Below are 17660 nucleotides of genomic sequence, written 5' to 3' on the forward strand. Positions count from 1 at the left end.
TCTGCATTGAATTGTACCTGTTATTAATCCCTGTCTCTCTTCCACAGCATGTCTTTATCCTGTCTTCGTTCTCTCACCCCAACTAGTTGCAGCAGATGGTCGCTCCCCCTGGAGCCTGGTTCTGCCAGATATTTCTTCCTGTTAAAAGGGAGTTTTTCCTTCTCACTGTCGCATAAGTGCTTGCTCATAGGGGGTCATATGATTGTTGGGTTTTTCTCTGTGTGTATTATTGTAGGGCCACCTTGCAATATAAGGAGCCTTGAGGCTGTTGTTGTTGCAATTTGGTGATCTATAAATAACACTGAAATGAAACGAATAGTAATAATAAAGAACTTTTTTAAAAAGTCTTCATCACCCAACATTGTTTCACGCCTTTATTATCAGTACAATGTGGCAGCAGATAATAAAACCTATGGTGATATTTTTAATCTAAGAACCTTAATGTAGTTTGGCAACTTGATAATGTTAGTGGCTCCATAATATAGTTATTTTTCTGTTTGCCTAAGAAGTGAAAGATCCCTGATTTGATTCTGGTTAGCAGCACAAATTCTTAACATGTCTGTTGTGATGAGCTCTTGTGAAAAAGGGAACAGCTGAAAGTATTTTTCTCCCTTTTTTAATGTTTTTTTTCCAGTGTATTTTAAGTATAGATGAAACTGCGTTTTTAAACTATAATATTTGTAAACGTTAAACTTTAAAAAAAAAATCCCCGCTTCCTCTGAGGCAGGTTACCCGTCTGGCACCCACTCCCATCTGCGCTGCACAAACACCTCCTCTTCCTGCCTTTCTCGGTTCTCCGTTCTGCTGTTCCTGCTCCCGCCTTATTCATGTTAGATTTACCTTTCTATTATATGTATATGTACATTTCTATTATATTGCAGTTGCAATAGTGCAGTCTGAGCCACACAGTTCCAGTTTGATTTTAACCGTATCCATTTGTGGACTTTGCTTTTTGCTCGATTTTTATTTTTCCGCCTGTTTCCTGTTTGTGTCTCACTGCTTTCTTCACCAGCCTTTTCCAGCATTACTTCTAACAAAAGGTGAGCAGTTTAAACTTTTAATCTGAATTTAATATCAGTGTCTCTGATTATATATGAGAGTGCGACGATGGCGCACTTGGACAGTTCTTTTAAAGTTGACAAACAAACAAAGTCTCCACTGTAGTTAAATCTAGCTTTTACCAATTACGCCAAATTGCCAAGGCCAAGCCTTATATACCCAGTAAGGACCTTGAGAAATTTATCCATGCCTTTATTGCATCTAGATTAGACTACTGTAACTCTATTTTGGCCTCCAATCCCCTTCTCCGCAGACTTCGGCTTGTTAAAAATGCGGCTGCACGCCTCTTAACTGGAACTGGCAGGTTTGATTCTATCACCCCTATCCTCGCTGACCTTCATTGGCTTCCCATCAAATACCGTATTGATTTTAAATGACTATTGGTTACCTTTAAAATTATAAATAACATTGCTCCCAGCTATCTTGTTGAACTTCGCAGCTTGTACACTCCTAGTAGATGCGCTGCAGCTAATTAGTGCTCTCCGCCTGTTGGTGTATTTATTCCGTTAGTTTCCTTTCTTTAAATTATTGTATTACTGTAAAACACTTTGGTGTACCGCTGGTTTTGAATGTGCTATACAAATAAAGTTCTATTGTATTCTGTATGCATTAAAGGATTAAAGTTGATCATGATGTCTAATCTGTAAAGCAGTGCTGTCTGGTTAAATATTGCATTTTATATTTCAGTTTCATTTCTTGGTCATGGATGATTTCGTAAGAAACACACTGCTTGAATGGGGCCTAAGTGATTGGGTGGAGAAATTTAAAGGTAAAGTATTGATCTGATTGACAGATATTGATTACGATTTGATCTGTTAACTGTAAAACAGCTTATAGAACTGTGCGGATTGCTTTTTCACTCATTAGCGAGAATTTCTGAAGCAAGTTGAGAATAATCTTTATCTCTTCAATTTTACTTTTAATTACAGATGAACAAATCAATGCGGAAAGTCTGTATTATCTAGATGATCGAGAAATTGATATTTTGATCCCAAAAGCTGGACCAAGAGTGATATTCAAGAATAACCTCAAGCTGTTAAAGGTAATTGATTTCTTTGACAATCATTGTTATTTTAGTGTACAGAGGTTTAATTTTTGTTAGAACTATCTTGATATTAAAAACATGTACTGGCAGTAACAATATGTAGCATAATTTTTTTTTTAAATTCTTCACTAATATGGATTTACAATGTTTTGGTGGTGCTAGAAAGAAATAAACACACATCAAGACATAGTCACTTCTTTTCAATTAAGTTACAAACTATTTTGTTTCCTTGAGATTTAGTATCTATACGAGAAATACAATTTTTAATACATGTTTAAGTGCTCAGTATTTTATTTGGCTTTGCACTTTTTATCTGCAGGGTGAACAGGAGCATGCAGAAGCAGCTGGTTTGGTTCAGGTAAGGATTATAATGAATTTCAGACATTGGGCCAACTACCTGAGACAAAATAGAGTTTCATTCTGTTGCCTATAGCAGCGGTCCCCAACCCCCGGGCCTCGGACCGGTACCGGTCCATGAGTCGTTTGGTACCGGGCCGCGAGAGTTGAGGCTCAGGTGTGAAATGTATAGTTTTCAGGGTTTTTATCGGTTTTCAGCGTTATTTTGTTATCGTTTTTATCGTTTACTCTGTTTTCCTGGGTCTTTTCACATGTGTTATGAATAAATTTTCTTTTTTTTCGGTACCGGTACTAGTTTTATTTTGTTGTATTTATCCGCGACACCTTAAAGGCCGGTCCGTGAAAATATTGTCGGGCATAAACCGGTCCGTGGCGCAAAAAAGGTTGGGGACCGCTGGCCTATAGGGTTACATACCGATTGAATATTAATTTTAGTGACCTTCGATTGACATAACCGGATGTCAGTATTGCCAACGTAAATTACAATTTTACTGAATTTATGTTTACCCTTAGCCAGCAGTTTTAAATTTCCCTCACTGTCGCCTGTTCAGGCCATCTTGACTGATGTCTCTAGCTCAGTGTTGGGGAGTAACGGAATACATGTACCGCTGTTACGTATTTAAAATACAAAATATGAGTAACTGTATTCCGTTATAGTTACCGTTTAAAAAGGTGGTATTTAGAATACAGTTACTTTGTTGAAATAAATGGATTACACAGCGGTACTTCCCTGTTTCATATTGTCGCGGGTCAGGACTGTTTGGGTTTTGTTTGACAGCTACGTGCTGTTGTTCCAGGCTGCAGCGTTACGGTTGCCATGGTTGCAGGGTGACGCTCTCTCTCTCTGCGTGTTTCCTGGGTGAGAGAGCGCCTGTTGTTGTTGTGCTAAGCTAATAGGCAGAATGCTACAGGTATAGCTCTAAAGAATGTAGCATCATGGGCAGTGTAGTCCGTGCTGCAGGGAGAATGGACTGCCATACCCGTTATGTGTCTGTGAGCGAGGGAGGGAGAAAAAGAAAAAGTATGAGCTGTCATCGAGCAAAAACGGGAGCTGGAAGCATGTAAATATAATAATAACCACTGCAGCCAAGAAGAGTGCCTGACGAGCCCAGTTGTAAGTAAGCTATTAAGACTTGACTGTACACTGTGTTCGTGTTTTCCTCCGAAAACAATAAGTTCTGTTGGAGCAGCCTTTCAACGCCTCTCTCTGTCTCTCGCAAGCAAAGTTGACCCAGACAACAAAGTAAAGCTAGTTTTCGGCCCGACACAGAACCCACCGTATTAGCCAGAGGTCCCTTTACTACGGTTCGGAGCCGTGGACCTTGAGTAACAGTAATAAATCACAGCAATAGTACATTCACGTAGTTGTAAACAGCATGAGAATATATTAAGTAATCCAAAGTATTCAGAATACATTACTCTCATTGAGTAACGTAACGGAATACGTTACAGAATAGATTTTGGGGCATGTATTCTGTAATGGAATACATTTTAAAAGTAACCTTCCCAACACTGCTCTAGCTTTACATGTCTCAGAACAGAATCACCAATTACCAGAGTTTGATCCCCTGCGGGTGTGTCGCCAAATAGGGAAAAACAATTAGACACAACATGAATGGGTTGGTGGTGTACCAGGGGCTTCCTCCTCATTGTCACCTAGGGCTGCCACAAACGATTATTTTGATAGTCGACTAGTCACCGATTATTTTTGCGATTAGTCGACTAATCAGATCATGCATCCATTGGACATAAAACTACAGCTTATTGCACCAGCAGCATCTGCTCTTATATAACTATCATTAGCTTACAGCTTTAAGTGTTTAAGGTATGTGCTAACTAAAAATAAAGACAAGATGATAGTTTGTTAAATTGTAATGAAATTTGCAGATTGTTTCGGTGAAGTTTAATAAACTCCTTGCTATCTAAAATATAATGGGACACCGGAGTATATTCTCGAGCATCTCACACTTCTGATAATCAGCTGTCTGCTTGATGTTTATTCAGCTGTGTAAAAACTATAACTTTAATCTCAGCCAAACTGATTTACTCAGGAACAAATAAAATACTAAAAAAAGGCCAAACAATAACATTTTTAAGTTATCTAAATGACTTATATATCATGTTTAACCTGAGTAGCGAAAGACGGTGGTGGGTTTGAAAACGATTTGCCGGGAGTCCAGTGTTCTCACGGGCTCTAGTGAGCCTTGAACCCCAGCTAGCTATCGAGCTAGTGGGTAACAGACGTCTCCGAAAACGTCGGAGCGCTTTTGAAAATATGTGGTGTCTTGATAAACTGAGCAGATATTTGAGGTTTACACAGCTACATTCTTGCCTGAAAACATGTTAAACGTTTATTTTGTGACCCAGAAAGAATAATAAGAGTAATGTTAACACTAACTAGCTGCCGCCATTGTTGGAAACTGAGCTGGGCTGCGCTATGAATTCTGGGACACAGCTACTTCTTCTTCTTCGGGGTTTAACGGCAGCTGGCATCCTTGTACATGCAGTGCTGCCATCTTCTGTTTCAGTCCGTTATTACACTCTTAAATCCTACTACTCATTCCTGTGTCTTTTGGGATCTTACAAAGCTTCAAACGACGTGTTGACTATTAAATCAGTCGTCAACAATTTTAATAGTCGACGTAATCGTGACTAGTCGACTAATCGTGGCAGCCCTATTGTCACCCAGTCATCTTGTTTCCCCGACTGCTCGGGACAATCTGCCAGAGGAAGCCAATGGGGCCTACACTACCTTCGGCTGTGCCGGCTAAAGGGGCCTGGCTAGCTACGGGATGTTTAAGGGTGTGAAGTCGAGTCTCCAATTCCGTGTTCCTGAGTGAATGGTTGAAGATTACACCTTGAAATACGTTATAAGTTTTTAATTAAATTGGCTACCCAGATAAACTACACAAAAACACCACTGTGTGTTGGAACAAGAAGTCATACTCTAATGCAGAAAGCAAACACCAAGTGACCCACTGGTGACAATGTTTCACTGGCAGTAATTATATTTAATTGTATTAATTCTTAACTAAGATTTTAATTGTTTTGATTGTGATAGGAAGAACAAAACTCAAATCAGGAACCAATTGTTCTTTTCCAAGTAAGTTAAAAACTGTTTTTTTCCCCCTTCAGATTTAATGTCCATATGACAAATATATGTTTAAGAGCTTAATATTAAACACTGCTTTGCACTTTTTATCTGCAGCTTAAAGAGGAGCATGAAGAAGCAGCTGATGTGATTCAGGTAAGGATTATACTGAACTTCAGACATTTGGGCCAACTGCCTGAGACAAAGTAAAGCTCCATTCTCTGGTTTATAGAGATTGACCACTCTCTACAGAAGCCAATAAATGACTGAATCTAAAAACTTAATTCATAGGGGGTTGGGGAATATACATTTTGCCCTAGCTAGGAGGTTTGCCAACCGTCTCTATAGCTCTTTGTGACTGGGACTTAATTATGCGAAAGAATTGTCTCATAGTATCACCAATGTTTACTAAGAAGAAGGTTATTATAATTTATTTTTCATCAGTCTGCTGGCTAATAAAAAAAATCACTGCATTTACGTTTGTTGATTGTAAAACTTGTATGTTAGTGTCCTTTAAATGCTGTTAACGAACAATGCCAATGCAAATAGTGATCTGTATAGCTGATATTCATCCTCAGGTTTTGCCATCCACAAGTTCCAAAGGTAAGATATATACTATCTATTACATCTGATATTCATCTTTCAAAGCAGAAATATTTTTATTTTGACTAAATGATTCCATTGAGCTTAAGTTTGGATATCGAGAGAGACCCAGCCAACAAACGGATATTTTTTTGTGGCTTAGGAAAGCGAAAGTCGGATCTTCAGGCTGAGTCCCTCAAATGTTTCCCAGCAGCTAAAAGACGTTGTGACTCAGGTATTTTTATTTGTTTCTAAACAACATATCCAATGAAATTTTTCTTGTATAGCAGGAAAAAACTTTATCATCAGGTTGCTGGTATCTGAGGTATTATATTAAATTTTTCTTATTTCAAATCAAACATTGAACAATCAACTTGTGCCATAAGTACTTGGTAAGTGGTCCATAAGAACCTGATACATTACCCTTTTTGGATATCAGTGTATCACATTGTGTGTTTATAATGGTTCATAATTCCTGCTAAACACTTCTTTACTTTCACTTTGACAGACACCAGAATATTGTCTGAAGTGAAAGGCATAATGAAACAAATCAAGGACCATATAAACGACAAAGAAGAACTTGGTGCTTTTATAAAGTGGGTATATAAACATTTAAGTAAGACCTTTTACTTAAGGTATAATGAAGCTTTATTTATATGAGATCCATATCTCTTTTGTAAGACCATTCTGGTGAACGGAAATCATATACACAAGGTGTTCACAAAGAGATGGCTTTCTAATTTTGCGATACATTTCATTGTTGAATAAATTAACTCACATTTAAACTCTTGTTCCATAGGAATAAAATCAGTGATTTAGAGATTAACAAGAGAGAGCTTGTTGGTGTCTTTGGAAGAACTGGGGCTGGAAAGAGCTCGTTAATCAATGCCATCATTGATGAGAAGAATCTTTTGCCCACTGGAAGTATCAGCGCATGCACCTCAGTCGTGATTAAAGTGGAGGCTAACACACGTAGCTTAAAGTATGAAGCGGAAATTGAGTTCATTAAAAAAGAGGTACAATAAAATGAATGTTTATTTTTTACAGTATATGTATATATAAGTATGTATATAATAATTATATAATACATAATTATAATAATTATAATTTCTAGTTAGTCTGCATGACATTTAAGAAAACCCAAATATTGTTTTTGTTTTTATCTTGTTTTAGGAGTGGCATGACGAATTATGGTCACTGAAAACTTACAAGAAAGGTGATGAAGACTATCGGGACATGGTTAAAAAGCTGTCAGCCCTGTATGGAGATGAATGGAAAGACAAATCCCCTGAAAACCTTATAGAACCAAAGTATTTCAAAAATATGCCAGAATTTCTAGCGTCCAAGAGGAAATCTTTGAATTATGACACAGTAAGGTCAAATGCTATTCTATTACTTAGAATGTTTCTTGTTTTACTGAGTAAAATTTGTTTGCAAAGTCTGAAATTGATATAATTTATAGACGGCCTAGTCTATGCAAATTGGGCTTTAACTGTTATTTAAAAAATGAAGAAAGAAAAAAAAAATAGAAGCAGAGTAGAATATAATGCATCTTTGATAAGTGCTACAGACCAAAATCACAAAACAAATCCGTTCTTGCCTTATCAAACCTCAGTGCTGCTTTTGACCGGTTTAAAAACTAGATGTGATCAAAGGACCAAAGACACAAACAAAAATGTGAATGTTTATTTACAATGTTTTCCAGCTGCCTCCTGCAGCTCAGCACACTGAGCTCCCTTGTCAGGTCCTGCCATCCTACTTAAATAGGGAAGACTGATTCTTATATAGACCTTTTCTACTTTATCTGAGCACTCAGAGAGTGGAAAAACAAAAACCTCATTGAAGAAAAGCATTTCAGACATATTCCAGAATTTTTAAACTCCATGAAGAAATCTTTGGAATGTGACACAGTAAGCTCAGAAACTCTAAATAATGCATTCTTTGAGAAAGTATTTATGTTTTCAGTTTGCGAGGACTGACATAATTTACTGTCGGCCGACTCTATAGAAATTGGACTAATTTAACTGCAAGTTTAGTGGATTTGTAACTGAGAACATTTTTATTTATCACACCTCCAAATCCATAAAATGACAACCAAATGTACCAGGGCAGGTTCTAATTCTTTTTGTTTTTTAGTTTTTTAACAGAATGAGTGATAGTCGCTGTGCAACTCAGCAAGTTCATCAAGGAATAGCTTTAAAAAGGAGAAAAAACAAACACATTTGAGTTCCACTGAAATGGATTTAGAGGATTTGAAACAAACACAAAATCATATTATGGATAGATGGTATGAGAAAAGCTTTCAAAAAGTTTTTCATCCTAAAGATGTCAGTAGTAGCTCCTGAGGTCAAGAGTGTACATATGGTTGTACATACTTACATTAGCCTGTGCTGTATTTTGGGTTTTCTGCTCCTAATTTACTGTAATTGTAAGTTTTAGCAAGATTGTAAAGATAGATAGAACTTTATTAATTCCACGGGTTGGTTCCTCTGGGAAATTCAGTTAGGTATAGGTACGTCTTCGGGTATAGTATCACTAAAAGCTACAATACTCACTACACGTTATCGTTGCTCTTCAGTCATATTTTACGTTGCACTCTTTAATCCAATTTGTAAGACACGTTCAGTGATTGTACAGGTTACGTGTTTTGCATTATCGTATTTATTTCATTTATTACAGGCTCAAGAGCTATCTCAAAACCTTCGTATATACACAAAGGGTGGACCAAAGCAGGAAGATGGATATAAAGCACAGCAGTGGTTTTGGCCACTAGTGAAAAGTGTGACTGTCAGGGTGCCACACAATGAGCTCCTCCAGCATGTCACACTTGTGGACCTTCCTGGAAATGGTGATCGTAACAAGAGCAGGAACGAAATGTGGAAACAGGTATTTTATTCACATCCACTGCATCTTGTTTTGTCCTGTGTTGTCTGAACATTGTTTTGTGTAATTATTTAAAATTGACATTCTATGATTCTCTTTCAGATTGTTGTAGATTGTTCTACTGTGTGGATTGTGGCTGAAATTACTCGAGCAGCATCAGAAGTTGAAGCCTGGGAGATCCTAAAAAGTGCACATGGCCTCATTGGAAATGGTGGTCAATGTCAGCAAATCCACTTTATCTGCACCAAGTCTGATCCTGCAGATGATCGGTAAGTGAATTACCAAACCACACAGTGCTGGATGTGTTGGCAAAAGTACTCAATAACTGATATCAAAAATCATATTAAAGACACATACTTTTTTCAAGACTAAGATAGTACCAGTTTACTAGAGAATGCATTTCTTGAAGAAAATTCAGTGTGAACGCTGACAGCTGAATCGTTTGAGTTGAATTTTTGTAATTACTTAGTCTTGTACAGCAGTGTGTACACTGAATACACCAACTCATTCACATGAGAGCAGAAGTTCACACAGAAGAAGTAGTTTCAGAGTTTGAAAGTAGCTGAACAGAATAAGCTCATTAATGACAAAAGAAAATTTAGACTTTGTGAACTTCACCTTTCAGCAATTCTGCACTTTGATTTTCAGATGAATGGTTCGGTGTATTTCAGCTCAATGGATATTTTTCCAACCAAAGGTTCAGAAGTTATGACATTTCATCTCAAACAATTCAGCTATCCACATTCACACTTGAGTTTTCTTTAGGAAATGTGTTCTCTAGTTATTCCTTTGTTGTTATTTCAAGGGCAGGGATTTTTAAAATTTTTTGAAAAGGCTTAAGGTGTTCCAATTGCATGTTAAAGAATAAATTGTGCCATGGATGTTACTGTCAGTGGCCATTTTGCTTATTTGTATTTTCATTGGATCGTTGTAAAGCAGCAGCCATTTTGTTTATTATTAATCTATGTCTTTAGCCGCTAACTAGTCTCACACCGTTTGTCGCTTGTCCGTGAGCTGCGTGCTTCCATTCAGATTTTTACAATTTTATACACTTTCTGAAATATTCCTCTTTTCTGCTGATAGGGTCACATTGACTTTGAATCACTTTCCTTCTTTTAGGCCATATTTCTCTCACACCGTTTGACTTAGACCCTACTGTTACACCAAATTGACCAGAGCAACTGTCTGCAAAACTAAGATATTTATTTCACTTCATTTCTACAGTTTTTCTGTCTCTCAAATCCCTCCCCATTCATGTGTATTGGAGAGTTAGCATGAGGCTAGTGTGAGGCACACAAATCCTCAGGTGAATTTTTTTCCTTTAACATCTAGATACATGCTCAATCATCCAAGTAAGTTAATCCCCAAAAGTTGATTCTGTTCAACTGGACATAGTGTTTTCAGTGGGAGAAATGTTTCGTCGTGACGAAAACTTACTGCAGGTTTCCCCAGCCTTATAAACAGTACCTGGAAATTCACTCCCTGTTTAATTCCACCAACCACTTTTGGAGCAAAGTTTTTACAGAACATTTTTTAACTCGCGTGACCTTAAATTTAAGCTCTACACAAACAAAAATCCACACATGTGTAGAACAACTTCTTGGGATCCCCACAGTTTTTAAAACACATCGATATCACGTTCACTTCCCAGTTTATAAGCAATAAGGCAACAATTCACTCTATTACAGCATCCCTCATTTGAATATAATTTGTGTACTGGTTTGTCTGTGTCTCACCATAGTCTGGGCCCCACCTATGAGGTAATACTCACCACAAGGCTCATCTACAGTTTGTTAGCTTGTCATGTGTCTCACTGAGAGGTTTAGTGGGTAAACTGCTACTCTTTTTGTGGGGGGCCATTGCGTATTGGCTGTAATGCATTCAGTGTGAATGCAGCAACAGCCAATGAAATAAAAAAAGATTGCTTACACAGAACCGTCAGAGAACAGGTTCAAGGCCTGGTAGGAACAAAGCTTGTGTTATATTATCAAAGGATAAACACCAGTTTGTACTTAGATAATGTAGGTAACATTAATTTTTCGCATTACTTTATGATTTTATTTGATTGTCTTGTTTATTTGTAAATTATATTATATAGTGTTACCACCCTTGGTGTGTTTCTGCATTAATTACCTATACTTTCATGAAGTACATTTGAGATGATGTCCTGCTCGCTAAACACTGTTCATAGTGTTGAACTCTGCTTGTTAACCCCTAACTATGGTTGAACTTAGCTTGAGTAGATTTTTGTGGTGTTACTGATCGTGAGGTTAGCCTTAGTTAGCTTTAGGTTTAGTTAATTTTGTGCTGGTTATATGCCCAGTGGTCTGCAGTACGCGGCCCTGTCGGTTTTCTGTTTGAATTTTGCAATAAAACCTTTATTTCACTCCCTGTCCCCTAGCAGAGGGGGTTGTAACAATACCATGATAATCCTGTGTTGTTTATTAGGTGTATGCAAAGACAGTGTTTTGCACCAGGAAGCATCTCTGTATAGACAGTATAATTTAGAAGGGCAGTAAAGAAAGTCTGCATGCAAGTATCCTTGGGCAAGATGCTGACCCCTGATTTGCTCTTGATTGATTGATAATATGTCAAGAGATTTATTCTAAATGACACTTCTTCAGCTGAGAGTCAGAGAGTGGATACACACACACGCTGCAGGTTTACTTGCAAGGGCGGTCACAGAGCGCTCACACGAGAGTGGGGGCCCTGTGATCAGCGCTCTGTTCTTGCACTTGTCTTTATTTATACATGAGAAAAGTAATACAATAATGAATACATTTGTTCTGTGGAATATTGGTGCGTGTGTGTGCGTGTGTGTCTGTGCGTGTGCGTGCATGTGTGTGGTGGAATGTGTGAAGCAGCTCTTTTTCCTGGTAAGAGGTCAGAACTGCTTGTTCTTACTATCTTACTATCGCTGTGGGAAGATTCAGATAAAAATATCAGAACAAGTTTTATAAAGAACAATCAGTTCTAAGTAATAAAAAGGTCATCATGCAGTATTCTATCACATGTAAACTTATATCATTAAAAGCTTATATTGACTACTAAGTACAATTTTCCATTGACATAATACTTTATTCATCCCGAGGGAAATTGGGTTGCTGCCAGCCTTGCCAGCGCCATCTTACCCTTCCGACCATACATACATTACGTCACATGGGGAAGACAGGTCAGAGAGGTATAACAATGGAAGGGGTTAGGGAGGGAAAAAAGAACTCCCCAGACTGGGCTCCAACAGGGAGATCAGTTTGACACAGAAAAAAAAACACCTCAGCACATAGCACATGAATCATCACATCTGACAACATAGAAGACACTTCCAAGGCGTTTGGAGGGGGTGGGGGGTGAATGTAGGTCTGTGTCAGTGTACATGCGTGTGTGTGTGTGTGTTCCGTGTTCAGCTGATCTTCTTCTCCAAGATCTTATCCATATTGCGTTCAATAAACACAGTCTGAGTACTCACAGCCCTGCACATCGTCTATCATGTCAGCCAGCCTTGTGGGATTTTGAACAGCTGTAGCCACTTCTTGTTCTTCAATAAGCCAGGTCCGAGCCAGCTCCAATCAGCCAGAATTCTGTTATCGTGGTTCCGAATTGATAGATGTCATTCAATGTCCTCCATCAAGAGTGTCGCCAGACACACGGCGCAACCAACCATCTGATGTATTCATCTTAGTGTGAAGTTCGTAGGATTTGAACACAACACTGTCAGAAACCCACCCAGCTTATTTACCATTACAACATGGTAAATGGTCTGTATTTGTGTAGCCACAGCCACCCTGGGGCGCACTGACAGAGGCGAGGCTGCCGGACAATGGCGCCACCGGGCCCTCTGACCACCACCAGTAGGCAACGGGTGAAGTGTCTTGCCCAAGGACACAACGACTGAGATTGTCCAAGCCAGGGCTCGAACCCGCAACCTTCCGATTACAAGGCAAACTCCCAACTCTTAAGCCACGATCGCCATGACAGCAACACGAATAAATGAAACCTCCTGTTCATTCATCATTTAGCTCGTCACTTCAGCACAACTGACACAACTGTTTAACCAAATGATGGACGCTAGCTGTCATAAATCAGATAACCCTTCAAAACACAGCTGCATATTCGTTCTGTAGGTTTACTCTTATTTCAGATAACCTTTTTCTTACCTGTGGTTAATGATCACAGAGCTCTGAGATCTGATTTCTTCTCTGGAAGTGGAAAGTTTTAAAAGTGCTGCGACTCAGACTTGAAACAGCGCCGGAAAACCATAGTGGACAAAAGTATATTACATCTGTAGTGATTTAGCACGGTAAGGTTGTGGGTTCAAGTACAGCACGGGACATGTTTCTCATTTTCCACTTTCAGCATGTTTGACAAAAAGGTGTCACTTTTAATATATCCCGTGGTATACACATAGCTAAACATAACTTTCTAGAAAATCACAAAGCGTTGTCCTTTTATACTTCAGAACAGGGTCTCAAACTCATGGCCCGGGGGCCACTTGCAGCCCACGTCACCCCCCTCCTTGCAGCCTGTATATTGACGTGAAGAAATATATTGCAATTTGGCCCTTTAAGTTTGTTGTTGAATGCAATGTTAAAATAAGTTATTTAAAAATTATTTAATATGAAGGAATATAAGCAGAGAGTACATTTATCTGACCTGCTGAAACCACATTCATCTTCTCGGGCTTTAAGGTCATTAGATCACAGACTGCTGGTGGTACCGCGCACTCGTTTTAAAACTCGTGGTGATCGGGCCTTTCAGACTATGGCACCACGGTTGTGGAATTCTCTCCCACTGTCTCTTCGCTGCATGGACTCCATTGATTCTTTTAAGAAACAGCTGAAGACATTTTTATTTAGAAAAGCATTTGATTAATTTCTTCTTATGCTGTTTTTATAGTTTTATTGTTTTACATTGTTTTATTTACTGTTATATTGTTTTTATATTTCCATTTCCTGTGTGGTAAAGCACTTTATGATTTTTATCTGTGAAAAGCGCTATATAAATAAATTTTACTTACTTACTTACAAACATTTTGAGGAATTGTGTTAGTTCAGTGAGGGAGTTATTTGTAAATAAAACTATTTTCACTAGCAGTCAGAACTATTACTTTAACTACTGTGGTCTGCAGAATCTATATAAGCATGTGGCCATTTACCATTGAATGAAACCATAAACAATAAAAAAAAAGGTCAGGAATAATAGAAAGCACGATCCATCAGAAAATAAAAAGAAGGCAGAAAAGCGGGGCCTGAAGTGGTCAGTCCTTTAATTATGCTGATCTTATTGACACATCTTTTTGAAGTGGTAAAGGTATCTTGCACTCCACATGCAAATCCTTTGAAAGACAAACACTCAGCTATTTTCTTGATGTGTTGCTGTATGATTAAGCTATATGTTGAGTCCAGTTTTCTTTTCTATCCATTTAAGAGTTGCACACAACAAGGAAGCCAAGGAAGAAGTGATGAACGAATTCCAGGAACTGAGTGTGAGTTTTAAAGATGTTCAAACAGTTTTCTGTAATGGCGAGGCAAAGCTTTATTAAAATTAAAACACATTATTTCAGGAGCAGTTCAGCGATAAAGGTTTCAAAGTGTTCACAGTGAGTGCTGATGAGTTCCTGGAAAGAAAACGTGTAAAAGAAGATGACAATGGTAGGTTGTAAGCATGTCAGAATATTTTGTGATTAAAAGAAAAAATCTTATTCAATGCACATCTTGTTTTATTTTCCCTCTATGTAAACCAGGACGAAGTTACTAGATTAAATTACTTTTATTTACAGAAATACCCAAACTTCAAGACTTCCTGCAAAATCTCAACGACTGCCACTCTGAGACAATAAACTATGTGAATGGAGCTTATGGGATTCTGTCTTTGATTGAAGGTGCCAAGTGTAGCAAAGCGGTGAGATCAAGTTATCTATGTGGAACTATATATTAATGACAAAATTATAACTTCAAATGTTTCCATAACTCTGACACCTAACAAGATTTTAGTTATCAAGATTTCTTGACAGGAACTGACTGAAAAAAATTTCAAAATGATGAATGAAAATAGAGAGTTGTATTTATGTTATTACTGCTTTAATAGAAAATAAATATACTTTTTTTAATTTCAGGGTGTTGGAAAAGCAGATGATGTATGTAAAGTTCTCGAGAAAAACATGAGAGAAGAACTTGATCAAGTCAAAAGAGCAGTTGATGAAGCGATCAAGGATTTTGAACAGTGTCTTACAGAAGGCGTTAAAAATTCCAAAACCTCTGAAGAAAGACTGAAATTTTTTTTGGACCGTGATGTATGTATCTGAATTATAATTAACATCAAAGCAACAAATTTTGCACTTTATATGAGCACGTGTTTAGAAATGGTTTTCCAATTTGTTTCAGCAAGAGCCTGGTTTTTTCAAGACACTACAGGCTGTGGTTTGGAAATACGGCATCCACCAAACAAAAAAAGGGGAACACATAAATCTCAACACAATGTTAGCTTCATGCTTGACTGACAGCATTGATGAAAAATTCAGAAAGACCTTCCCGTAAGAATAAACACACTTTAAACTGTACACTATACTTAAAACGATTAAAACAAACTTGTCAATACTGCCATCATGAAACATTTTTTTCAGAAATGATGTTAAAGGCGGATCTTTCAATGGAGTCATCAGTGGATTTTCACTTGACACAAAATCACTGATTCAAAAATACCAAGATGTCAAACTGCAGCTGATATTTCTCCAGACAGAGGTACGACATGAAACAATCCAGTTTGTCAGTCCATTATAGCAGAATTGACCTATTCACTCTACAAATACTAATTCTGTTTATTAACTCATCCATGTTTCATGTTTTTAAGGAGGATAAAATTAAGGCAAAACTCAACAAAATAATCCTAAAGGGGAAGAAAATCATCTACAACAGTCTAACAGAGACAATTGAGAAAAACATGAAAAAGTGCTATGAAGGTAAGAAGATTGTCAGCTTGTCACTATAATAAATCACAATTGTACATAAAAAATGTTTTGACAAAGTTTATTCTTTTCTTGTAGACGCACGAAAAATTTCTGGAGATGATGCACTGAAAAAAATGAGGAAGACTATTGAGACACATGTATCCTTAAATAGGAACATGTATGAGGATGCAAAAAAGACCATGTTGAAGAAGATGAATAAATTGATGGTTTGTCAAATTATAACATACAATGACACCAAGTTGTGTTTTTTCTGTATTTGAGTGCTTTGGCTCAGTCTGAACATTCTCTAAACCAGGGCTAGGCAACTCCAGGCCTCAAGGGCCGGTGTCCAGCAGGTTTTAGATATCACTCTGGGTCAACACAGCTGAATTGAATGATTAGTTCGTTACCAGGCCTCTGGAGAACTTCAGGACATGTTGAGGAGGTAATGTAGCAATTTAAATCAGCTGTGTTGGATCAAGGACACATCCAAAACCTACATGACACCAGCCCTTGAAGCCTGGAAGTTGCCCACCCCTGCTCTCTAAACATTAGTGAGGCTGCTGTTAATATTTTTATTTTTCAGCATTACAAAGATTTAGTCTGATACGATGGGTTGGACTGAAGAGTTTGAAGTATAAACTGGCCACAAGCACTCTAAACAAACATCTACCCATTAATTTAGATGTTTCAATTGTTTTAAACCTCAATATTTGACTTTGGAAAAAGTAATAAAAGCTCTGATGTTTTAATTAGACGATCATCTGTAAGGAACTGGAGGAAACCATGGACCACTCCATTAAACACTCACTCAAGGCATCAGCTTTGAGTGAGAGTCTCCCAGGTAAAGAAAATATAGGCTATGAAAGTAAATCTTGTATGTTGAACAATGCCAAAGCATGTTTTATTTATTTTTTTGTTTTTCAGATGTTTCAGAGCATCTTGAAACTGTGCAGCAACATTACAATGAAGTTAAGCGCAGTCAAGAGGGAGAAATGACATCACAGTAACCAGGTAAATATTTAAATGTTATTTCATGTCACAGAATTATTATTAACCATTTTGTGCTAAATTACTTTAGTACTTCCTGTGAATTCTCAAAGAGAGGGGGTGAAATCTGATGACAATCCTAAGAACCTAAATATACATTAACTTTTGTCATAATTTAAAGATCCGAAATAACCATTTTAAATTACATATGGCCATTTAAGCTGTCCGCTTGTATTTTCATCATCTCAGCTAAAAAAAAAAAACCCCAGCTGGTTCTTATCTAACATTGTGCCAGGTAATGTTATGCACCGGTGCCCTAAAAATCCTCATTTCTCTCTGATAAAATGTTTAATTATATTCTTACATTGGATGAGAGTTGTTTTCACGAAGTGTTAAAGTGTGACACCATAATGTTAGATTTACTTTAAAAGAAGTTTACTAGCAGCTGCTAAACAACTGCTAACAGTTGTGAAAACAGCAGCACTACCAACATAAAAGTTCAGGTTTTGCTCAAAAACTTCTCTGAAAATTCTCCACAGTCTTTGGACAGAAGTGACTTATTGACTCATATCAGACTGACAGCTGAGGTAAACATGCTGAATTAATTATTGCTGAGCACAGACAAAGTATTTGAATAATATCACCACTTATAATTTGTGTTATTTTACCCTTTTTACATCAGAGTCACCACAAAACATGTTAAAGTGTTT

The 17660-nt window shown here is 37.6% G+C and overlaps 1 protein-coding gene across 5 annotated transcripts in view; it reads left to right on the forward strand.

Moving 5' to 3' along the window:
- Positions 1-812: 812 nt before the first annotated feature.
- LOC120745501 (nuclear GTPase SLIP-GC-like) overlaps positions 813-17660 on the forward strand; it is a 37522-nt gene continuing 20674 nt past the window's right edge. For 2 of the 5 annotated variants that reach the window (XM_040050419.1, XM_040050449.1), the window contains exons 1-20: positions 813-1040; positions 1747-1828; positions 1989-2101; positions 2424-2462; positions 5523-5564; positions 5670-5708; positions 6131-6155; positions 6298-6369; positions 6643-6730; positions 6934-7150; positions 7308-7505; positions 8814-9020; positions 9120-9286; positions 14442-14499; positions 14578-14665; positions 14794-14915; positions 15130-15306; positions 15398-15546; positions 15637-15754; positions 15864-15972. In XM_040050419.1, the coding sequence (XP_039906353.1) occupies positions 1762-1828; positions 1989-2101; positions 2424-2462; positions 5523-5564; positions 5670-5708; positions 6131-6155; positions 6298-6369; positions 6643-6730; positions 6934-7150; positions 7308-7505; positions 8814-9020; positions 9120-9286; positions 14442-14499; positions 14578-14665; positions 14794-14915; positions 15130-15306; positions 15398-15546; positions 15637-15754; positions 15864-15972 (2095 nt within the window). In that variant the 5' untranslated portion in view covers positions 813-1040; positions 1747-1761. Of the gene's footprint in view, positions 1041-1746; positions 1829-1988; positions 2102-2423; positions 2463-5522; positions 5565-5669; positions 5709-6130; positions 6156-6297; positions 6370-6642; positions 6731-6933; positions 7151-7307; positions 7506-8813; positions 9021-9119; positions 9287-14441; positions 14500-14577; positions 14666-14793; positions 14916-15129; positions 15307-15397; positions 15547-15636; positions 15755-15863; positions 15973-16056; positions 16188-16716; positions 16805-16887; positions 16975-17660 lie in introns of all 5 variants that reach the window. The other 3 variants (XM_040050440.1, XM_040050457.1, XM_040050430.1) reach the window with 3 other exon arrangements.

This window comes from Simochromis diagramma, unplaced genomic scaffold (assembly GCF_900408965.1).
Source record: "Simochromis diagramma unplaced genomic scaffold, fSimDia1.1 OVJJ01000321.1, whole genome shotgun sequence".
NCBI classification, from domain to species: Eukaryota; Metazoa; Chordata; class Actinopteri; order Cichliformes; family Cichlidae; genus Simochromis; species Simochromis diagramma.